Below are 25853 nucleotides of genomic sequence, written 5' to 3' on the forward strand. Positions count from 1 at the left end.
AGCTGTATATGTTGACAAATTTACATATCTAATTGCTTTTTCTCTCATTTGAGTGAATATAGTAATGTTGAAATTATTCATTAAGTTCTGTTGCCTGAAAGAATTATGTTTATGTATTTTCTTAGATAAAATATATATCCATATATTCAATGAATTCATACTGTAAAAGAACATAGTGTCACAATTGTTCTGTATTCCTTAAAAGGTAGACAAACTGAATAATAGACCCTAGAGTATAAGTTGTTTTTTATGAATACAATATTGATAGAAGATAATTTTGCACATTAATTTCTTTGTTTGGATTTTGAAATATTGTCACTTGGAATATATTTACAGTTGTTTGAGGATGCTGATATTAAAATATATTTAATTCCTTCCTTGTTTCTCCCCTTTTTCTCCTAGGGTGGGTGCAAGTGTACAGTTTTCCTGTGAAGACAATTATGTGCTGCAAGGTTCTAAGAGCATCACTTGTCAGAGAGTGACAGATACACTGGCTGCCTGGAGTGACCACAGGCCAATTTGCAGAGGTAACTGTTATTATTTGGAATTTTTTGTGAAGATTTGAAGGGTAATTTGTAGTTTCTGCTGCAATGAAACTCAAAACTAAGCAAACTAAATCAGGGAATTATATCTCATGTATATGATTATAAATATACAAAGATTTTTATGTAGCTTGAAGCATACAATCACATGTGTAGAAAGAATATCACTTTAGGTAGCTAATTTCCTTTAAATAGTTTTAATTTCACTTTATCTTCCTTTTCTCATGATAAAGTAGAACTAATTAGTTAGGTTTATGTTATTTTTTTCTAAATTAATATCAAAATATGATATTCTCCCAATCGTGCTATATTTCTATCAGTCCCATATATTTACCTAGTCCTGATTTTTCAGTAAATTCCTTTCTGTTCATCTATTTTGCTCAACTTAACATAAAACCTGGTCTTTTAACATTTCTAAATGTTTTCACATATAGATCCCCCTGCTTTAAATTCCTGTCCACCCCACTTTTATGGAGGAACAGAAAAAGTGGCTATTTGTTACTTTGTAATTTTTTCCATTGCAATCTATTGTCTGTAATAAAAACACAGAAAAATATATAAATGCTGCCATAGTATCTCAGAACTGAGCTGTATAGGAAAAAATAAAGAATGGATCTCTACTTACAGAATTTTTTATCTCAGTAAAAAAATTGTTTCGGGTTGCATATTTAGATTGTACATGCCAATAAGAGCATTGACCCTTGAAATGTGCTTGCCTTATATTCTCCTAGAACCAGACAACCTAGCCAAGATAAACAGGGAAAACCACAGTCATTAATTGGAAAAGAAGAAAGAAATCATACAAACTGTTAGATATATTTTTATTGTCATTTTGAGGCAGATCAAAGTGATACTTCTTGTACACACAAAATCTTACATTAGAATGACAGTTACCAGAGCAGCAAATCCTATTGGTTTAAGAAACACTGGAGGATATGTAACAACTGAACTTAAACTTTATTTTTTTTAAAGAATGAGCTAAAACATAATCTTATTTATACAAAGCTCATATACTTCTCTAAAAAGTTTTCATTACCTAGTTATTTTGTAATTCCAATTTTTTTTTTTTGCTCCTGCTGCCAGATTAGATTTTTTTCAATTTGCATAAACACATGTGTTTCACTTCTCAATGATGTATAATTCTTGGTCAGTATTATGACATGAATGTTTGTGGATTGTGAGGAGTGAAAGATACAGGTTTTATTTGCAGTCTGTTACTCTCAATTCCTTTAATGACGATGCCAGTGTTCATGGTGCTCATTTAAGCACCAACTAAACATAATAAAATACACAGTGCAAAGAAGTGCTTATCACATTTTCTAAGTTATCATCTACTTAAAGTGGAAAAGCTGATAAACTGCACGTGACTACTGTGAGCTTAATGACTTCAAGAGTACATGACTTACTGAAGAAGCTGTTTGTATTTATCCCAGAATGGTGATTAACAAAGCTCAAAACTTAGGATCTGATGAAAAGTCACAGGAACCATCTTGCTCTTGGCAAGCTCATGACATTACTTGAGGGGCACAACAGTGGCTGGTGTCCCAGGGTCCCCAGTGGGGTCTGCTCATGGTGCAGCTCCAAGCCCACACCACGCCCAGGTCACGGGCAGGGGGTGGTGGGAGGCACCAGAACTGCCCTCGGAAACTGCTCGGTGCTAGTGTAAATGTTCCTTGAATTCCACACAAAAACCTTACAGTGATCCATTCCTGTTTTCTGTAGGCAGTATAAAAGGCTATCTAACATTTTTATGCAATCTTTTGCAGTAACTCCATTTCCTAAACAGACCTCTGGGCTCAACTTGAATTGTGCCTCTTGCTTGACTTCACCCCTTTTCCCTCCCCATACTTTTAATTTTATCTTGGATGTTTGAATAGGAGAAAGGTAAAAGAGTAACAGGTTGACTGAAAAATCTCTCTGCAAGGGAGATGTTTCTTAGCCTTTCGTCTTTGTGGACAGCTACTGGAGGGACCAGCTGTTTTGGGTTTGTTTGTTTGGGTTTTTTTTATTGCTACAAAGTTGCACCACTGGATAAATTTCTGCTATAGCAGACCTTAGGCAGGAGGAATTGAAAATAAAGTAATGGATTGTGTGCTAGTTGTGCTGCTGGAGGTATGGTATTTCTACCATTTACTAGAAAGAAAATGCCCTGTATTTCAAATCCCATTAATTTGTCCTTGTTATTACCTCAGTTAAAATATTATAGATTGCTTGATAGAGCAGCAACATGCCAAGCTTTCCTTATTGTTAGTAGGCAGCATACTGTGGCATACTTAAATGTGATTAGTTTTTTGTGACACTTAGGGACATGATTTAGTGATGGGTTGGACACTGATAAGTCTTACACTCAGTGAACCTAGACCTCTTTTCTAACCTAAGTGATCCTACAGTATTTTTTTTTTCCTGTGTTAATTACAGAGACCTTTTTAATAACGGTTAAATGCTTTCGTAACATTTCCTATGTACATGAGGGGTTTTTTAGACTTCTACTGGGATTGTAACAGAAGATTTCCATGGGATGTATCTGAGACTTAAGTTAAATTGGTGGGTGGCTATTAAAACAGTTTTAGTCATAAACATAGAATCACAGAATGATGAGGGTTGGAAGGGAACTTAAAGATCATCTAGTGTAAATCTCCCTGCATAAATACCACTTCATAAATACCACTCCATTTCCACAGAAAATGGAGTCCTAGTTAATCAATCTTGTCATAATATTATAACGAGTTCTCAAAGTCTAGTCTCTAATACCATAACAACAGACCAGGAGCTGGTTATATATTGTGATGGAGGGATAGAAAATCTGATAGTTATTTTCATCTAGCACTTTTTTTTTGTATTTGTACCAGTCACACTTCTATTCATGAAGATCAAGTTTCCTCCCAGCAGTTCATGAAGAAACACTCATATTTTATGCTTTAGAATGGAGACAGCCACAGACAAAGATGAAAACTAAAATTACTAAAATTTTCTAAAGTACCAGAAATATGTTTGGTGCTTTATTCCAATATTCAGAACAAGAATGACCAAGTTTTTAAAGAATCTAGTTGTTCCTCTTGCCTGTACTGAACCTTAAGTAACTGAAGGGACCAAATTACATCAGGAGGTAGTGGAAGATATATGGATAGATTCTGAGATTTATTTCTAAGAACTTAGAAATTATACCATCTAGGCTCTCTCTTTAGCATGTTGACAAAGTGGTGTAATACCGTAAACGTGACAGTGACATTTTGAAATATTCTGAGTTCTATAACTCTGTGTCACTGGAAATCGTATGTCTAAATTAAATATTTTTTAAATGTTTCTAGATACTGAACTATTTTGAGAAATATAAATATTCTTGCAGAATCTATCCTTAGTGTTCTTTAGAAGATAACTGAATATGTTAAGTAATATGTTGTCAAAATTCTGACTATCTGGATCTGCTGAATGTGGCAGAGAGATTGTGATGGTTTCACAACTATTCAGCTTTACCAGATTCAGACTACATACTGCCTAGAACCATTTTATATTTTTTTCATTCTAATTATATTTCTTATGATGTAAAGAGCTAAGATGCCACAGAAGGTCATGTTTAGGTTAAGGACGTAGTTACATAAATATTGCGATGCGTGTCTTTCTCCAAGTCATGGGGAAATCATGAAGGATACTGGCCCCTCTCACGTTCATGGGTAGAAGGCTCCCTCCATCTTTTTGGAAAGGGTAACTCTCTTTCCAAACAGAATATGATCATTTTGAGAATTTAATCTACAGAAAGTAAAGATAAGGTATTGTAAATGTTGGGCTGATTAATTGAAAAGCGCTCATTTCTTCATCTGTAGGTAAATTTTCAGGATTATTATTTTTTTGTCTGGCTAAAATATTTCTAAGGGCAGATTGTTAAAGAATATATCAGCATAGTAATGCTCTCATGGCAAGTTGTTGCTAATGCTGTGGCAATTTTTAATTTTCTATTTGCAACAGAGCATCCAGTCTAAAGCAATCTGATATGTTGGTTATCATTTTAGCTAGAACATGTGGTTCTAATTTACGTGGACCGAGTGGCATTATCACGTCACCGAATTATCCAGTTCAATATGAAGACAATGCACACTGTGTGTGGGTCATCACAACAACTGATCCAGAAAAGGTATGTTTTTTCTCTTGTCTCAAGTGAAACAATAGAGTTTTGGGTTTGTCTTTAAAAGATTTCGTATATATTTGCATAAATGCATGAACACATGCAAGTCTGTATGTTTATTTAAACACAAAAAAGGAACAGGGTAGAGTTGTTACAAAAATACACGGGGAACTAGAGGGAAAAAAAGTAGCATATATGAAAATGTCTACTCAGAATAATAGGTTTAACTTGAAATTTTCAAGCTTGAAATGTATTTTTTAATGAGAGACAGAAAATCATAATCAAAATTCTACATTGCTAAATGAGTTAACAGTGAATTTTTCAGGTTGTGTGTTGATACTTAATCACTATTGAATCTTAACATAAGATTTCTTGACTTAAAAACTGGACATTACATGTAACTGTTTTGATAGGTATTTTGCTACCTACATAATTTCTTTGCAATCCACTGTTTTCCAGCAATGATTCTTAAAACATAACTATGAATCAGTTTTCTAGTTATGCATAAGATAGTGGTCATAACAGAGTATTTTTACTGTTTTTCTACAAAATCAGTGAAGGAAGGAGACCCCCTACCTACAGAGAAGAAAAAATAAAAAAGTACTTATATTGTACTTCTGTGTAATTAAATGCTGAATAAATAAATTACATTATGTCAGGGAATGTACAGTCTGTATATACTTTCATAATTACAAAACTTCTTGTGCAACTTTTTGGAAGATGCATTTTTGACTTCTTTAAAGAAGCTAAGGAAAACATGTTTATCTTACCATAAATAAGTGAAAATGTTTAGCTGCAGAAAAGATAAATTTGCTGCATGCTTTCATAGCATACTTTTGCAATTTAAATACTGTTGCTTTGTGAAATTAATTAAGTTCACTTTTTTAAAGAGGATTCAGTGTGGCTCAGTAAAGATATGTATTCGGGAAAAACAGGCTAAAGTTCAAAATTACTATATTGAGAAAGATTTTACTGTAGTGGTTCTTCTTGCTTTTATTTAGAACTATTATTTAGAAAACTGTTATATTTTTTTTAGAATAACCATTAGATGTGAATATTTCTCCAGGAAGGCCTTCAAAATAATTGCATTTTATAGAAATCATTAAATTACTTTGCATTTTTAAATATAGAAAAGCATTTAAATTATGGAAAATGTCTGAAAATTTAATCTACTCAAATTTGTAATCAGTAGAGTGTTATTGTCAATTTTGCAAAACAGTATATTTTTTTAAGAGAAAAAGTATATGTGCATTAAAAAGAAAAAAAAGTTAAATTCCTGGTAATAGAAGACAGTGTTGGCATCTTAATGCTTTCTTTATTCAGTAAATTTTATTTCTTTTCCTTGAGTTTTCAGGAATTTAATTAAGCAGTGTTTTTCATATTTATAATAAAATGAAAGTGGTTTAACTATAATGGTAGAAAAATTGGTATTGAGTATGGTATTCAAGTGTCCAGTGTATATTTTCTGTGGAGACTCAGACTTACCTATGAAAAACTGCAAACACTCATCTACTACACTAATGCACTAGTTCTCTTCATTCCATACAATGTATCTTTCTCAGTGAATTCAGAATTTTAGTAGTGCAGAGCTTAATGAGATTGATGTGGATTGATTAATTTATTATTATGTACACTGGACTTGAAAAAACACTAATCATAAGAAGTGTTCTGTGGGCAAGTTTCTAGTTCATCAGACACAAAAATACACAGGAGGAATTGCACAGCCAGACAGATAAATTATGTTCAAAATCAAGAGGTCTGAGTGAACACTAGGAGCTTTCACCCAGAAAAAAATCCTCACTTGTTACATCCAGCTGTGTGGAAGCTAAAGAAACACACTAACAGGCACTGATAATCACAGCATGAGAAAAAGAGGCTTTTAAGTCTTTAAGTCTTTAATTTTTGACAGGGTGGGCAATATTAAATACATTGTCTTTTTCTTGAACTTGGGTTTTTCTAGCAGAGGAACCATGGAAGAATTTTCTTAATTTGGTGTCTCTTGGAAAGACTGTAGTTGTTTTAGGACCATGACGACTGTAAATTTGAAGTCTTAAAATCAGAGACTTATTTAAGGCTTACAGTATCATTAGGTTGCTTTCACATAAAGTCTGCATCATCTTTATCAGTATTGGGATTTCTGTCCTCAAACAACTGCATCTGGAGTTAACACACCCTTTCAGTTAATAAAAGATCTGAAAGAAAATCCTTTTACTTTACAGATTATCTGGTTGAATGGAACCCTACTTCTTTTAAAAAAAAAATCTTGCTAGCATTTTGAAATCTGTGAACTTTAAAAAAATCAGTTACGGCAATAATTTTCAAGTTGCCAAAACAATAAGATTATTTTTAGATATACTGAATGTTTTGCATATTTTCACCCTTGACTTTTCTTGGAGTTGTGAATGACAGAACTCTTGAAAATTGAACTGTGTATTGAAGGTCTGATTTTTAAATTACTTTGAGAAGTCTACTCTTTTGACTTGCAGATTTTAAAATACTTATCAGAATGCTTAGGGTCCTGTTGACTTTCTTTTCCAAGGAGGCAGACAGATCATGACATGTTGTTACTCTATATGTTAAATTACTTCTGACTTACTCTAAAAGTGAATTTGTGGACTTTTATCAGGTTAGTTTGCAAATAGAATTTTACAAGATAAGATAGTGTTTTCTCTTAACACAACATTCAGTGCAGTTTGAAGAGGATAATGCAGTTAAAAATGCTTCATAGGAGGTTTCCTTCCCAAGAAAACCACTCTCCCCAAAAATAACCCAAAGAAAATCAAAACCAACCAAACAAAAAACCCCAAGAAAACAAAACAAACAAACAAACAACACCCAAAAAAAACCCATCCCAAAAGCACAATAAGCTGGAATATTTTAATTTTTTAAATTTTTTTAAGTGGACACATTTTCCAAATTTTGCATTCCAGCGCTGGTGTGAGGGCAGATTTTTAATGCCAACTCAAAATGAAAACAAATTTCAATATCTTATAGAGACAGTAGCATAGTCCCAGGTTTAACCAACTATATGAAGATTATTCATAACATACTATTTAAACATTTAACTAACATTTTTAGTTAAATGTTTTTTAATAGTTATTTGACTTTTTCTGAGCATAATAGAAATCTAAATTTGAGTCTTCTCTTGTTCAAAGGAATTCCTGCTTATTATGAAGAGTTTCTTCCCTAACCATTTATTTGTTTCCTCTTGATTCCACTATTGTAGCTTTTGATCAGCATCCTACTGAGTCATTTATTAGACTTTCAGTATTTGGAAATACAACTTTATGGTGCTCTTCTGACTGTGTCAAGTACATGCTGTAACCCTTCATTGTTTTAGTTCTTCTGTTATGCAGTTTCTTGGCTTTCTAGAATCAGTTACTTTGAAGTCTTTTGATGTGTTCTCTTTACTCTTTCTTACTGTTTGTACAATCTTGTTAGATTATGTACCAACCATGCCTCTATCCCATGCTGTTTCAATTCCTTCTCCAGACTGTGGACACTTACTGCCTTGGATTTCCTGCTGCTTTTACTGTTTCATGGTAACATTGCAAGGGCTCCATTTTTCAGCCCCAGTGTCTTTTGGATGGCAAGATTTGTTGCATTATTTCATTGTTGCTTCAGCAAAGATATCTAATTTTGCCCAATACTTTACTAAGTGGTTGCTTATTATGGTATAGTAGATGTGCTATGGGCTGCAATATTGCTAGGTTCAATGACCTGGTAAATAAAGACTGGTTCCCAATTACGGGGGTTTTTATTGAAGGATGTACTTTCTGCACCGTACAAAGCACAGATATATTAATTATTTGCTTAAGCCTAGGAACTTCATTCCTTACCAAGTAAAAATTATTCACTACAATTGCCACAACTAAAGACATTGAAATTAGTTGTAGTGAGATTAGGAAACTTCACATACAGTTTTATATGTCTGAGCTCTCAGGTATTTGTATAAAGTTGGATTATGCCTCAATATGTTGGTATAAAAATATGTTAGCATAAAATGGTATTTTTGATCAATTGCCTTTCAAAGCACATAGCTGGGGAACTTCAAGACAACATTTTTATTCCAGAAATCTTTGCCCAGTTCACACCTGGGGAATTCACATACTGACGCAGTTGATTTTGCGATAATTTATTTTAAGATAATTCCTTCTTGCAATATGCTCTAAAAGAGCAGTCTTACTAGGTAACATATGATAATATCCAGGGATTTTGAGTAGGATTATCTTGCTGATTCATGGATTGTTTCAAGAGTTTGTGGTAGCTCAGACACAATCTTTTATTGACACTGGTCTTCCATATAAGCAGCTTATGCATATATAATACTCTGCAATAAATTCAGAACCTGTGTTTAGTCCAATTAGGAGGCTTAATATTAGAGTGGTATTTTTGAAAATATGCCCTTAAATTGTTTGCTTCTTCAAAGTTTCATTATAGACAAAGCTCCTGTCTCTCCAAATGGCTGATCCTGCCATGCATAAAAGAAGGTTTAACATGTACAGACCCTGTAGTGTAACTATACTCTGACTGGGGAAGAATCTCTTGCTGAGCACAAGATAACTCATCCCTAAGAGATTATTACCATAATCCTAACAAAATTGATTTTTATCTGTAGAATTTATCCTCTCTTACTCTATGTCAGTGTTTAAGTTGCAGACATTTTGAGGATCAAAAATATATAGATCTAAGAACTACTTTTACTAAACTTTTGTGTATTCATGGCAATGTACAGCTTCATGTTAGTGATTTATTCAATTACCATTTCACAATTATTAGGATTGATTTAATAGAGTGAAGGACAGTGATTGTGAATTTAGGATTCCCTCATTTGTACATCTTGTGACATCTAGATGGTACAAATACAGCAACATCTTTCTGAAAGAGCTATTTCCCATGGCATGTGGAAAATGAAAGCAATTTATATTCTTTTATCTCCTTCATACAGTGTTAAAGCTTTGCGTCATCTGTGAATGTACATGTTTAAATTTAAACATTTTTATTTTTATTTGCCAGGACAGCATCTTTGATTTTAGGGAACTATGACATCATTGGCAAAGTGTTCACACAGTTTAGAATTAAAATTATTAAGGTCCTAGTAATGAAATAAACAAATACTGGTTAGGTTCCTTCTTGCCTTGAAATAGGCTTGTGTATTTATTTATTTTTTTCATAATCAGGGATTACAATTTTGAAACACAAAATATCTAAAGCATTTACACAAGAAAACTCTTGATGCAGTATGAGATTTTTTAACTTTCAATGTCTTAAAATCTTGCACAAGACTTCCATGGTAGCCTTGGTTTTGTAAGTTTTCTCAAAAACATTTCAAAACAAACAAGAGTTTGTATATTTTGGTATAATGTGCAAAAGGTACTTATAAACCTACTGAAAAAATCAAGTTATATATTACTGACCCACTACAGTATATGTTTATCTTCAGTTTCAGTTCAAGTACATAAATCGTAACACAGAGCTCCATATACATACAACTGCTATAAAAGATACATATATTGTGAAAAAAGCAAGCAGAGTTTATTTTTAAAATTTTATATTTGTGATAGCTTTTGTGTTTTGTGTATACTTATTGGAACATTATGATTTCTATTAACAATGCTGATATTTCTACCTGTGAAAACATCATGTGAGTGAGATGCCAGGGCTGGAACAGAAGACACCATTTCAACACTGAGGACATTTAGAATGGAATTTGATTTACACATATGGGTGCTGCATATCCAATCTCCAGTTATACTTGATGTTCATCTATTAAATAGTCAGTAGAGTCAAAACAGTGCTTCACCTCCTCCTAAAGCAGTCCACTAGAGGCTGAGCAACTAAATCAATGCTGGGCTTTGCTTGCTCTTACTGTATCAGAACCAAAGGGGATTTAGATATTGAAAATTTCAGCCTGTAAGGTTTACTATATACATGATGGTGTGGAAGAAAGTGTGCTACTTTAAATGAAGGATATCCCACACAGATTGAATGCGAAGGGTCCCATAATGTCCCATAATATGCTGAATGAAATAACATAACTTTGCACTGGGGTTATACCAGATTTAAGTAAAACTGTTGAAGAAAATCTCTTCTACATTAGTAAGTCTATTTCTGAGACTGAGCCTTTTGGTGAAACTGATGAACCCAAATCAAAATCACTTTCTATGTTGAGTTTAGATGTCTCATTTGAGCATTAATTACAAGAAATTTTGACTCTTGTTTTTTTTCAAAAACAAGGGGGGTAGTGATGGAAGACAGATGCATGGGATCAATATTCATCTCACGATGAAAGCATCCAAGCACAAATTTCTTGTTACACAGGAAAGTACTGTGTATCCTGGCTGGCAAGAAAACTAACTGAAGGAGCTTTCTTAATGTCTCTAGTATTATTTCCTGTGGTATTTGTTTTATTTTTCTCAGGCATTTTTAACATTAAGTGCTGAAAACCACCAAACACTCAATTTTTTCCTTCATAAGGTCATTGTCACAAATACAGGCTGACAGTTATTATTTCTTATTACTTACCTTCCTTCTGACCTTCTTTCCATGCTGTTTTTGAGCAAAAGAGACTAACTACTGAGCCTTATCTGTCTTCAGTATCTCATATTTGCTATAAGGATATCAGCTAGATTCACACTACTGAGATTTAGCTGTAGGGTGTGAATTTTATGAGACTCATATGGATCTAAGTATGACATATTGAGTTGGAAATGGCAGTTTAGGGGAAAAAACAACCAGCAAGACTTCTGGAAAGAAACTATAGAAGCATATGCTTGAAAGAATGGAAAAGCTGAAGAAGGAGACTTAGCAGTATATTTGCTGTGATATTTTCTTTGATTTTACAATAAGTCCATAATTCAGGCAAGCAGTTGGAAAGTATTAGATGATAATGCAGCGCTCAAGGCAAACAAAAGTTTTGGTATCCAAAAAAAGTGTCAACAAAAAAAACCAACCAAACAAAAAAACCAAACTTTCAAAGTAATCAAAATATTTTTGTTTAACACAAAACGATATGTCATTGTAAAAGTTTTAATGCATCAGTTTTCTCATGTTCTAATACCAGATTGAGGACCCTTTCAAAAGAAAGCAAAATGTAATATCTTCACTGTGATATGTTTCTTCTGAATCTGCTTGGGTCAGAATTATATAAAGCCATTATTGTGACTCTTTAGTTGAATACTCAATGCAGCAAAAGCATTTGCCTTTCTTATAGATACACTTTTCCAGACTGTATTTCTGAAAAATTCATTATTTTTGTCTATATCTTGCAAAACAAAATCAGGTTATTCCTCCTTTTTTCCTCCTTTTTTTTATAGCTAAAATAGTCCCCTACCCAAAAAATACACCCACTCCCCCTCAAAAATGTTTAATACATAAGTGCCATTTTGTTTTCCAATTATCAGTGATAGTCTTTCAAGATTCAAAAGTGGGGAAACAAAACTGTAAAAAACATGCACAACTTCACTTTCACCATTGGCATTTATTATCCAGCCACTGGTATATATTCATATATACCACAACTTCAGTTGTTGCTGCACATTGGGTTGTAGCCTCCAGCTTTTTTCTTAGAGAATATTATTAGCTGCTCATACACTTTGAATTCCTCCACCATTTCCTTCCTCCCATGTGATTTGTCCTTTCATGTTGGTCTGCCTCAGTTTCTTCTCTTTTGCTGTTTTGATCTCTATCAATATATTTTTTCTGGTTTATCTTTAATCTTTTCTTTCTTCTCACTTTTTATACTTTCAGAAAGCAAAAGATTTGTGTACAGTGTTCAAATATAGAATACTAATGATTTTCTTCATTTAAATGGAACCTAAAAACTGAAAAAAGAATGGTTAGCTGAAATGTTAACTTTTAATTTTAACCAGAACAAAGCAATATATTTTTATTCATAGTTTCTTAATGTAATTAAAATACTATTCAGCATAACAATGTACCAGTTGGTGTTGTGACATATTATTACACACACACACACAAAAAAATCTACACTCAATTTCTTCATAGAAAAAGGGATTCAGACAATTTTATTAAGCAGAGAATTAATTAGTCTTCCTCAGCCACAGTTGAATATACAATAAATATACCTAAATATGAGACACTTTCTTACTTTCCACATAGTATAGAATTCAAATCAATGCATTTGTTATTAGTACTGGACATGCACATGCAAAAAACACTGGAATGTTTTGCTTGCACAATACAAATATATAAATAGAGCAACAGGAAATCATTACTATTCTCTCATTTAATTCAGGTTTGGTTTTTTTCTGCCAGGAAGTACTCCTTACAGATTTTCATCAAATGAGAACATTTTGGCACTCTGTTAATAAAATGCTACAATTAAATCTCCACTTAGTTTTCTTGCCTTTTTTGTTCTACAAAGTTATTTATAATTCCCTTGATAAGAACTACTAGGTTTATTCACTGTTAAATTTTCATCTTTGTAAATTAAAAATATCAAGGTTTTCATGTAGACATTTTTCCCATTTTTCCTTGAATGTCTGCAACTACTGATAGTATATCATACCTGAAAAATGTCCTTTAATATTTTGCTGATATTCCTTTTTTTCCCCTGTGCATTATTTTCATTTTGCAAGTATTCTGCATAAAATATCTTTGTACAGATTCTGTACAGCCTGATGGGGTCGGTAATGAGGATGCCATATACCCACATTTACTGCACAAGGAGGCAAGTGCTACAGAATATTTTATGCTCCTATAGTTTTTTGTTACCTCACAAAGCACATTCATTTGTGTTGCCTTGGAACATGAGTGGCTGGTGTTCTTCCTCTATGTTTCTCACCATTTATCTTCTCTTGTAGATAATTTTTTAGGTAAATTTTAGAAAAAAAATAGCTTAACCTAAAAATACTAGTATTTTCTGATAATTATTACTATCCCTATTACTTTGCTTTGGCACTACTATAGGTTTGGTGCTGGTATCATAGTATATAGAAACCTACGAGTATTTACATAATACATTTTTTAGGACTTCATTTAATGACCTCACTTTATTGTAATATTAAACAGGAGCTTCATATTTTTGAGTAAAGAACTACTGTAGAGAGTAATAAATAGAGGACCAAATTATTAGTAAGATGTGAGAATTGCATATTTCAGAAAAATAGTGTTAAAGGGGGAAGATTGATGTAATTCTATTTATTGGAATTTTTACTTAGTCTTGAACTATAAGAGGCTTTGTAGTTAAGTTATGATAGAATGAAAAGGTTTTCGAAGTGACACGTGGCAAATTAGCCCTACAGAGGCTGATCTGATAGCTGAGATAGCATTGGAAAAGCAAACTTCAAGGGTGCCTCCATAATTTAAAGCATTTAAGTGCACTGCCTAAATTAATTTTACTTCCTTAGGGTTTTTTTATCGTCAAAGTGAACTCCTCAAATGGTATTGTAGCCCATTTAAGGTGAAATTTCTCTTGTGGCTTTCATTAAGTAAAGAAAAGCTGGAATGTTCAATGCTTAATGTGACATGTGGACAATGAATTCATAAATGTAAAATATGTATTTTATATATATATATATATGTTTGAAAGGGTTCTAATGTCTAAAAAAAGTAATGTCTTTAAATTTTGGAAATTTGAATTAAGAGTTTTGATTGGAGTTGTTTAGAAAACACAAAATGGCAGAAAAATGTGATGCTACTTTAACGTTAACAGAGACAAAAGCTTCAGTCTTAAAGTGTGATCTCATCAAGAATCAAGGCAGGCAGGCATTAATACACCTTCTGTATATTGTGAATGGATTAACATAGATTAACATGATGATTTGTCACCTACTTGATCCAAGAAAGATGTGGATAGATTTGTAAGTTAGAAAAAAAAGCAATGGTTCAGCACTTGATGGATTTAGAAAAATAATTAAGAAGCACCACCATAGCCAAACCTAAGAATCTGGTCCTTACTGTTCTCAGCTTCAGTTGACCTGCTTTGAGCATTGAGTATTTGAGCACTGATTTGATCAACAGTATAGGTAAAAGGCTCTTTACACAATCTTTTAAACTCAGTTTTCAATTTAGCAGGTAATGTTTAAAACCCCTTGGAGTTTATGAGCCTCAGGGTCTATATCAGTCAGTCACATGTCTATGTGTAAGTCCTTTTATTAAGAATTCTGACTTGTTTGATAGTTAATCCTTGCAACAGTATGCAGAACACAAGTTTAACTACCCTTTTAAAACATGCCCTTATATGTTTCTAAAAATATCACCCATAAAGTTAAAAGTGAAAATAGGCTTTGCACATCAGATCTACAAGCGCTAAATGCTAATTTACTGTACTAGAAAATAACAAGTGCTTGTTTATCACATATTCAGTCATTACTCTGCCTCTATGCAGATTTTTTTTTGCATTAAAGCCCTGTTTTCAGTAGCAAGTAACCTATTTTATTTTTTTATTTTTTCTCATTCCTTATATTTTCCAATAGTGTTATGAGATAGAACTTGCAGGGAAAATGCTGAGCTTCATTACCGTGTCATCTCTGTATCCAGGGGAAGAATGGCTTAGACAGAGATTGTCAGGTTGGCCAGACTTTTTTCATGCAGCAATCATCTCAACATTTTACTATTCATTTATTTAATAGTTGTTATCAGTATTTCAGGCTCACTGAAAAGGTAACAAGTGAAGAGTTCTTCTGTAAAGACACCAGAGAAGAGTGCTGGCTAGAGGGCAAGGAACCTTGTATTTTTCTGTGTTGTCACACTGCCTTCATGACGGAATTGAGCAGTATACACCAGTTCCTGAAACACTGTTTAATCGTAATGTCACAAAAGAAGAACAATTTCACAAAGCCAGAGGAGAGTACATTCATATCATAAATGCAAATGAAGCAAAAGATATAATGTCACTGCAGGTTTGCTTCCTATTCTTGTTAAGATTTTGGATTTATTTATTTTTGTCAGATGTGTTGCATATTTTTTTTTTTAAGAATTTATGCCTTAAACTTAATAGTTTATCTCTGTATAATTTTTTGATTATAGGCCTTGCTATTTTATTTCCCTGTTTCTAGGAAAAAGTAGATATTTTGACAGAATCACAGAATCATTGAATATTCTCAGTAAGAAGGGATCCCCAAGGATCCAACTCCCAGCTCTGCTCAACACCATCCCCAAGAGTCACACCATGTGCCCAAGGGCACTGCCTAAACACCTCTTGAGCTCTGTCAGGCTTGGTGCTGTGACCACTTCCCTGGGGAGCCTGTTCCAGTGCCCAACCACCCTCTGGGTGAGGAACATTTTCCTGATATCCAACCTAAACCTCCCCTGGCACAACTTCAGGCCATTCCCTCAGGTCCTGTCACTGTCACCACAGAGAAGAGATCAGTGTCTGCTCCTCCTCCTCCCCTCACAAGAAGCTGTAACTGCAGTGAGGTCTCCCCTCAGTCTCCTCCAGGCTGAACACACCAAGTGCCCTCAGCCACTCATACGGCTTCCCCTCAAGGCCCTTCACCATCTTTATTGCCCTCCTTTGGACTGTCTCTAATAGATTACTATATTTTTTACATTGTAGTGTCCAAAATGGCACACAGTATTCAGTGTGAAGCCTCATCCATGCAGAGCAGAGAGGAATAATTGGGCAGAAGACTCTCCCTTTTCAAAATTTTAAATGTGATGACCCTGTGTGGATTTTATACATTAGATGTGATCTGAGTCAGAATAAATTGGTGATATTGCAGAAGTTGTACCTTCACATAGATCAGGAGGAGATTAGTCAAATTCTCTGTGGAAAAAAAAGACGAGATTATTGATCAGGTTCTTGGAAATAAAGCAAAAATAAATTAAAATAAAAATTAGCAAGTATCAGTAGGAAATCTTAGTGTGATTCTATACTAATTATGTTTCTTGTTTTCTGCATTTTTATTGTTTGAAGAGAAAACTGGTTGTTCTATTTATGATATTTGGTTAAATGAAAAGTAGTGTTATTTGTTATATGGTAGAATTTCAGTAAATTCATAAGTAAAACCAAATCTGTGTTCAAAAATATTCCAACATTTTTTGGAATTCCAGCATTATTTTTTCCAATGTTGCATGCATTTCAAGGATTTGTAATGTTTCCATTAGGTGTGTACTGGTATATAGTGTTAATTTTATACATAAATACAATATGGCAAGTCCTAATTATTCAAAGAATGATGGAATCATTTAGATTGGAAAAGACCTTTAAGATCTTTAAGTCCAACTGTTAACCCAACACTGGCAAGCCTACCCCTAAGCCATGTCTCTAAGAACCACATCTACACATCTTTAAATGCCTCCAGGAATGCTAATTTGACCACATCTCTGGGCAGCCTGGTCAAATGCTCACCCTTTCAGTGAAAGAATTTTTCCTAATATTCAATCAAAATCTCACCTGGCACAACTTGAGGCCTTTTCTTCTTGTACTATTGCTTGTTACCTGGGAGATCAACACCCATCTGGCCACAACTTCCTTTCAAACAGTTGTAGAGAGTGATAAGGTCTCCTCTGAGCCTCATTTTATCCAGACTAAACAACTCCAGCTCCCTCAGCCATTCCTCATTAGATGTTGACACATGTAATGACAAGTAATAACCTTTGTGCATGACAAAATTTCTTAAAATTTACTGCTAGTTTCTTTTATATAAAAGCTATATGCAATGGATGAATCTAAAATGCTATATGAAATTTCACATCTGATCAAATTATCATTTCAAAAAAAACCTGACTTTAGAGATAAAACAAATCCAATAATGAATCTCAATTTGTTAGAGATCATAGATGAATTACCTCTTATTTAATAATTGGAGTCTATTTTCTTTCACTTTCCATTTAATGAACTCTATTAAAGGATAAACAAGGTCTATTTTTTAAAAACATTTTTAGTGTTTTTTATTAATTGTATTTGTATAGTGTAGCCTAAAACTCATGTATTTCCCAGCTTGTTTTATTAGTCTCTGGGTGCTCATGTACTTTAATCAGTGTTTAAATCACAAAACAATATACTGATTTGGTCTTCAGAGAAGTGGGGCATCCTCTTCTTGATTGCCAGTTGTAAATTGTTTAAGTGGTTAATGTATCTGCCTGAAACTGTTCCCACATTTGTGTCCTCAAAGGCCTTCTCTTTGCCCGTTTCATCATGCCTTAGAGCTGTATAGTAACACCTCTATTATATTAAAGGAAGCAGAATATTAAGATCTGTGTAGTAGTTCCTCTGATGCACATAGGAGGGAACCACTGGACGAGTTCCTACCTTAGGAAGGGTGCATGGTGAAGAAGCTTCTTTTCCAGGACATGGAATTTCTTTCTTTTAATTAATTTCTTACAATTGTCTTGCTGAGAAAAGGGAAAATAGAGCCTTAAGCATCTCTGGCAGTTTACTGTGTAAAAATTAAAAACACGACAGGGGTCATTATGCCTTTTGAGATTTTCATGCCTTTCAGAAAAAGGAAGCACCTGTTATGATGTTTATCCCTTTCCTTTTGAGATGACAGGTAAGAAGACAGATTTCACAGCATGGTTTTCCTCTTCATCCCCATCAGTGGTAACTTTCCTCATTACGACTAAAGGAAATATTTTTAACCTAGTACCAAGCTTAGTAATTTAAACAAGTTATCACTGGAACATAATTTGCTTACTGATATTTCTGAAATATGTATAAGCAATGACCTATGCACCATGGTAAAGTATTCAGGACTGAAGTGAGGCATAAACACAGGTCTCACTGCAAGAATGAGAGGTAGGTCGCTCTAGTTGCTATGAAAATTTAAAATGGAGACCAGCTATTGAGAGAATTTCACCTTTTTGCCTGAGGAAGAAAACATCTTAGGGGAAGTTCATTCATTGCTAAGCAGTTCTCATTTTAAATTTGGTATTGAAATGGGTGGAAGATGATGAAAAATGATGTAAAATGAGAAGTTTGAAGCTGTAAAAATAAGAAATTTATATTTCTTTCTGGACTCCAAGACTGATTCTTCTCTTATCGCTGTCCTATTTTGCACAGCACAAGACCTCTCTTTTGTTGGAGTCCACAGACTGTGATGGAGAGTTTCGTTCTTGCAGATTTTAGCCTCTCTGCAGATGTCGTTCTTCTAAGCAGTGTTCTCCATAGTTATTTATTAGCATAAGTACCTGGCAACAAATACAAGTGAAGAAGATAAAAAATCTAATTTATTTATTTATTCAATCAATATCCAGAAGTCTCTAGAAGGAAAATCTAGGGATTTTAAGATGAAAAACACATTGTCTGTTTAACAGCTTTCTTAACTTCACAGGTACATCTTGCAGAAACTTGTGTCTGCAGAGCATGACCAGAATCTCAGCAGGTGGGAAAATGAAAGGGAGATAGGGCAAGATCCAAGTAGTGCCTCCAGTTGTCCTAAGAGAATAAATTAGGCTATGTTTACATTAGCATTAGCAGTACAGTGCACCACAAGCAACTTTATACTGCAAAACAATTAGTGCTAAGGGCATGAGGTTCGCACTGTGTATATTTCAGAGTTTTTACTGCGGTCTGTTTCTGCTTTAGACTGAATGCCCGATACTGGCTGGAAAGCATCCTCTATCTTACTTTTATGCAAAAAGAGATGAACCTATCTGCTTTGAGACTGCTCTGTGATGCAAATCAAAGCACAGTAAGAGCAGATGACTGGAGATTGTTTCTGAAGTGCACCCTTGATCAAAGCCTTGAAGTGAATGTATTTTTAATCTCCTGGTGCAACCATCATAACACACAGAAAAGCCTGACATTTGCAGACACTTTTTACATGCAGGATTTTATTGGGTCAATGGACAAACAAATGAAGACTCAGAAATGTCCTTTTAAGATTTTATATTATCTTCATGAAATTCAAATGCAAATCCCACACAACAAAGTAGTTTCAGAACCTGCTTTATTCAGGACATTGTCTATAACGAATATATTCTTGCTACCCCCTAGTTGTTTGTTGGTTCATTTTGTTGTTTTTTTCCAAGGCAAAAAAGGCACTTAGGTAGAGAATGCACATTGGCAGAGTATATGTGTCATGCTTTAATTCAGTCTTTCACGCAATTAACATAATTCTTAGTATTGTTCTGTGTTATCAGACTGTTAACAGCCTTCTGAATGATCATTCTTTTTATTTGTAGCTTTTGAAATATTTTATGTAATTAGGTGATTGTAAAGACTTACAGGTATATTATATTTGCCTTACAGTATCTTTCAGGAAAAGGTATTGCATGCATGCTATTACATACATACATATCTATGTGTAGAAAATGAAATGCTTAAAAATTTTTTTTCTACATTAGTCAGTTATTAACTCTGTCAAATTAGTAGCCTTTCTGCCCTGATATTATCTAAATATGTGTTCATTTTTTTCATCAAACAACTATAATTAGGGAAAGCTGCACAGTAATTCCTGAAAATCTGCCCTGAAGCAGATATCTCACTGCCAGTCTGAATAACTCTTTTAACTATATTTAAAACAGTGAGAGATCAATTACCTGAAACACCTTTAGACGCAAATGGGTAAAGATCCACATTCAGATGTTTTAGAGCACATTTCAATTACTGCACCACAGACTTCTTAACCTTAAGTAATCCTTCCCGGCCTCCAGCTTCTCCTTCGGTAAATTGTGGACCTCTCACAGTTTCTGTATCTCCAGGCAATGTGAGGATTTTACCTTACACTTTCAAATTATTTCAAATGGCTTACACTAGTCAACTATTTAGATTTATACTGAATTCCAGCTCTAGTACTGATTTATGCAACAAATTTCTATTTACTTTAAAAATTTATTTTTTTTCCTGCTAAAATTGAGATTTAAATAACTGTTTAACATATCTTTTGGACATGTCTCATTTCTGTGCAATTATTTGAGTTTGAACAATATCCATACATCTACAATTACAAGAAGAATCAGAAGGACAATCCAGGGAACCATAGACCTGTCAGTCTGACCTTGGTACCAGGAAAGTTTATGGAGCAGATCATCTTGAGTGCCATAACATGGCACAAACAGAACGAACAGGGCTTTATGAAGGCCAGGTCCTGCTTAACCAACCTGATCTCCTTTTTTGGCAAGGTGGTAGTAGATGAGGGAAAGACTGTGGATATTGTTTATCCAGCCTTTGACACAATCTTCCGCAGCATTCTCCTGGAGAAACTCACTGCTTATGGCTTGGATGTGTATGCTCTTCCCTGGGAGAAAAACTTGCTTGATGTCTGGGCCCAAAGAGTGGTGGTGATTGGAACTAAAACCAGTTGGTGGCTAGTCATTAGTGTTTCCCAGGACTCTGTATTTGGGCTGGTCCTGTTTAATAGCCTTATCAACAATCTGGATGAGGGGATTGAGTGTACCCTCAGACAGTTTGCAGATGGCATCAAGTTGGGTGGAAGTGTTGATCTGCTGTGGGGTAGGAAAGTTCTACCTAGAAAGACCTGGGATTTGTCCACATCTAGAGGGATCTGGACAGGCTGGATTAATGAACTAAGGACAACTGCATGAGGTACAAGGTGAAGTGGCAGGTTCTGCCCTTGGTTCACAAAGCCCAATGTAACATTACAGCCTGGGGGCAGAGTGTCAGGAAAGCTGCCTGGCTGCAAAGGAGCTGGGGGTTCTGGTAGACAGCTGGCTGAGCATGACCCAACATGTGCCCAGGTGGCCAAGAAGACCAGTGGCATCCTGGCCTGTGTCAGCAGTAGTGTGGCCAGCAGGACCAGGACCAGTGATTGTCCCCCTGTACTGGGCACTGCTGAGGCCACACCTGGAGTGCTGTGTCCAGTTCTGGGCCCCTCACTGTGAGAAAGACACTGAGGGGCTGGAGCGAGTCCAGGGAAGGGCAGCGGAGCTGGGGAAGGGTCTGGGGCACGAGTCCTGTGAGGAGCAGCTGAGGGAGCTGGGGGTGTTCAGCCTGGAGAAGACTAAGAAGACTTACTCTCCAAGTACCTGAAAGGAAGTTGTGGCAAGATGGGGGTCAATCCTTTCTGCCATATCTGAAGGGAAGGGACAAGAGGAAATGACCTGAAGTTGCAACAGGGAAGGTGTAGTTTAGATAATAAAAAAAATAAAAATAAAATCACTTCAAGAGTGTTTAGGATTTAGAATAAGTTGCCCAGGAAGGTGGTAGTGTCTGGAAGTGTTCAAGAGGTACCATGATGTGGTACCTGGGGATGTTGTTTTTAGGGTGATTATTTAGGGGTTGGTGCTAGACAATGTAACAGTTGCACTAGGTGACCGCGAGAAACACTTGTGTGGTCATTTTTACTTGGTTACTTCTTTTCTTTTGTCACTTTATGAGTTCTGTGGATTTGCCAACCATATCTATCTCTGAATTCTTGTTTCAAAGATACTCACTGAAGAATTCTTTTATAAACTTGTATGAGCACTTTAGCTTTGAAACAATTTGGATTGCATCTATGTTGGTAAGAGACCATGTTTTCAATATAATTACTTTTAATCTATTTTTTTTAATTAGGCAAATCAAAATACAGTTCCTGAATTTGGTTTACAATATTGCGGTAAAATAATGAGTGAGGTGGCATTTTTATTACTGTGCTAGTTTTATGGTATTAGTGATTAGTATAATCACTTGAAATATAATAAGCTTTATAATTATAGTTGCACCTACACTGAGCCAAGGAATGGATCAGATTACTTCCAGAGGTCACTTGCAACCTAAATAATTCTCTGATTAATCAAAGTGATTTCAACATTGGGAATATTTTATGTGTTCATATATGTATTTCTCTGGTACTAGACATTCACTTCCACTCCTACTGACATAGGAATGATCAACTATGTTGGTGGCATTTAAAGTATAACAGTGTTTATAGAAAATTTTATAGAAATTGGAACTTTCCATTTAAGCCTTGTACAATGCTAATTATAATTCCTGGAGGTATGTGATTATATGAACAGAAGTTTGAAAAAGAAGGGCCAGAAAAAAGTATTTTTTACAAGTTTTAGGAAAATTTTACAATAAAACAATGATATTATACAAGAACTGTAATTCTTCCTTGTAAATATCTCACTGAGTTTATCACTAGTATTTGGACTTAATTGTGTCTGGTCTTTTCGTTGCTCAAACAGCTAAGAAATGAGTATTTAAAAATCAAGAATATCTTTAAGATAGTAAATTAATATTTTTATTCTAGAAAGTAATTCAAATTATTTAATATTCACAAACCAAAAGAATAATAAGGTCCCTTTATTTTAAAAATATATGATAGCTTTAATAAACATGAGTAATAGTTATAGATATGGTTTGAATATTTAAATATTGTATTCAGCTTTTATTTCAAGTTCACTTTTGGACAGCTTCATCACATGGGGATCAAAGATTTGTGTTGTGTTTTTGACCCTTCTAATGTTGCTCCAACATATCATTTTATTGTGAATAACTAAATGTCAGTTTGAAACACAATTAATTCACTTCACCTTCAAGAAATACCCTGCCTTCCTCTTGTGCTTGAATAAGACACAGAAAAAAATTCCAATATTGAAGATATAGTCATAGCAGTCAACCATTAGGGCAGTGATCTACTAGTGCTACTACTACTACTACTACTGCTGACTATTATTTTCTTTATTGAGATTTGTACATGTTAGTGTCTAAAAACTTTCAAAATTATACAGATCAAGTTTTTACTTTTTTCCCCCCACTTTTCTGTGGCATTAGAATTCAGAGAACCTGTAGTTTGTTTCACAAAATAGTGATTGAAATTCAAAAATCCTGAGGAAATCTTCATTGGAGTTGTAAACTGAATCCTAGTGTATCCACCTGAGACAGGAAACAGAGCAGTCTGTATATGCCTTGTAATTCATGAAAATCTACTGGCAGCTATTGACTGGTGGCATTTGAATCAGATTCAATGAAACAAACAGAAAAAAATAATGGGTATTACTGACACTCAGAATACTGATCTCTCTGACAAAAGTACAACTTTTTTGGTGCAGTGTATAAATGCTAATATCACAGTCCAAAGGTCCCCAATGAGCCATAATGGCAGAATTAATCTCCATGAGTCATTTTCTCAGACTTTCTACATATTCATATTTGCCCTTGGTTCATGTTTTTAGATTATCTTTGCAATCACATAATGAAAAATCTTTTTAATAAAAAGAGGGAAGTGCTACTCTGTACAGAAATAGAGACAAAAAAAAATTCTACAGCAAATGTTTTGATTGTAGCTCTTTGATTGTAGTCTTTTATAATAATGATGGACAGTTCATAGTAACAGAAACAAAATTGATATATGCTTGTGTTATGATTTTCTAGATAATAGAGAATATATTGGAAAATTAAGAAATATTTTATGCTGCCATTTCACACTTTTTTTTTTTTTCTGTGATATATGTTTCTATGATGTATTTCCTTAGGAAAAAAATGTTTAAGTTAAATAGAACACCTCGTATATTAGCATAAAAAAGACAAAATTGTTCTTAATGCAGCTGCCAGATTGTCTCCAGATTCAAATATATTTTCATTTAAAGTAATATGCAAAACACCTAAAGAATTAATATGCCAGTAAAGATTTTATTGAAATTATTAGAATATATCTTACTCTCTAAACCTATCTATAGCCTCTTTATGGAGGCACACTATATCCAGATGTAATTCAAGTATTTTTTTTTTATATAGCTAATAAAAATGTCTACCAAATAGACACTGATAGTGATAAAGAGAGAATAAAATAATTTGGAAATGACATTATAGATCTATATTTAGAATTAATAACATTAGGCTAGTCTCAAATGTATTTATTTTTTAGTATTGTTATCTAGATTTGTAATTCATAAAGAACCTTTTTTTTTTTCTTTTAAAAAGTGATTGAAGGGCAGGAATATAAACAGAAGAAATCTCTTTTATGTCACATCTGCATTTTGAAATATTTCTTAAATAAATTATTACGTGTAAAAATTTCCTGTGATAGATAAACAAATGTTGAACTTTTAATTGGCATCAGACATATTTTATTTCATTTCACTAAGTCTTACTGGCAGTTTATGTCTCTTAAGAACAGGGAAATGAGAGCTGCACAATAAGGCCATTTTATTAGCAGGTATTCAGTTCTTCCTTTAGTCACAAACTAACTCTTGGTTAAAGCAAATAATAGTGGAAACCAAACAGAAAGAGCAAGAGTTATGGAACTAAACAAAAAAAAATTAACATTCTCAATTTTCTCTATTTCTACTCCTTGTTTTACTAGTTTCTTTTTAATAAGTGTGTAAACAGTTATTTTCTCCTACCAGTAAGATACACATTCTTATAATTTCTTTATTTGTTTATTTGGATTTTAGGGAGATACAAAGGCTACATATTTATCAGAACTTTGTTGTGCTTGATAGAAATCAGGCACCAGTTCTGTTCTTTCAGAGACAAATTTGAATTATTTTCAGTTTTAAGACTGACCATCTTTGAAAATAATTGCATTGGTCTGCCTCCAGTTTTATTTTGTATTTTAAGAACAGATAGAGATTAATTTGTGCACAAACTCCTGTCTTTGCCATAGATTTCATATTAGTATCTTCGCTTTCACCTTTCTTATGCAGCATATTGTACATTGTCATTAAGGCAGCTTGTAGAAGTTTTGCAGAGCAGAAAATCTGAAATGTAAAAAAAAACAACCAACCAACCAACCAACCAAGAAACCCTCAAAACTGCTTTGTGCTCAGTTTCCTGGTCACTTGTGGCTGTTGAACAAAAATTAAAAATCTCCTTATGTGCCATATTTCAGTTTACATGATACTTCTGCATTTCCTGAAATCTATCACTTTTGAACACATCTACTAGCCAAGCTATTCAAGTACTTAAGATAACAAAAGTCCTTCCAAAATAAATTTTACAGATGTATCATTTTAGTCCAAAAGCATTGTATTGTTGACATTACATCCATTCTATTTTGCCATATTCAGAAACACAAGCTGAGTACTTTCATGATTCACACTTTTCCTTCACTTATATTTCTGAAAACTAAATAAAATCAACTATAAATATTTTTTTAAGGAAATAGTTTTTATTTGGTTGATATTTTTCTTGAAGATTCAGGTCAAATTGACACAGCTTTGCAGTTGAAGTCTTATAAATGTTGATTAAAGAGAAAAAAATGTCTTCCCATCTGTTGCAGACAGATGTATGCTCTTTTAAGGTGTCTTTTTCAGAGAGGTGACTGATGATTTGTGTTCAGCTAGTGCTCTATTATGACATCCAGATCCTCTTCTAGAGAGATGTTATCTGACTA

The 25853-nt window shown here is 33.9% G+C and overlaps 1 protein-coding gene across 1 annotated transcript in view; it reads left to right on the forward strand.

The window, feature by feature from the left end:
* The window catches only part of CSMD1 (CUB and Sushi multiple domains 1), a 1065588-nt gene that overhangs the window by 744300 nt on the left and 295435 nt on the right, over window positions 1-25853 (forward strand). The window contains exons 9-10 of the mRNA XM_014251392.2: window positions 403-527; window positions 4550-4671. Coding sequence (XP_014106867.1) covers window positions 403-527; window positions 4550-4671 — 247 coding nt within the window. The remainder of the gene's footprint in view (window positions 1-402; window positions 528-4549; window positions 4672-25853) is intronic.

The sequence above is a fragment of the Pseudopodoces humilis genome, chromosome 3, assembly GCF_049639895.1.
Source record: "Pseudopodoces humilis isolate 2021_Gansu_Grassland_sample_001 chromosome 3, ASM4963989v1, whole genome shotgun sequence".
In the NCBI taxonomy this organism is placed as follows: domain Eukaryota; kingdom Metazoa; phylum Chordata; class Aves; order Passeriformes; family Paridae; genus Pseudopodoces; species Pseudopodoces humilis.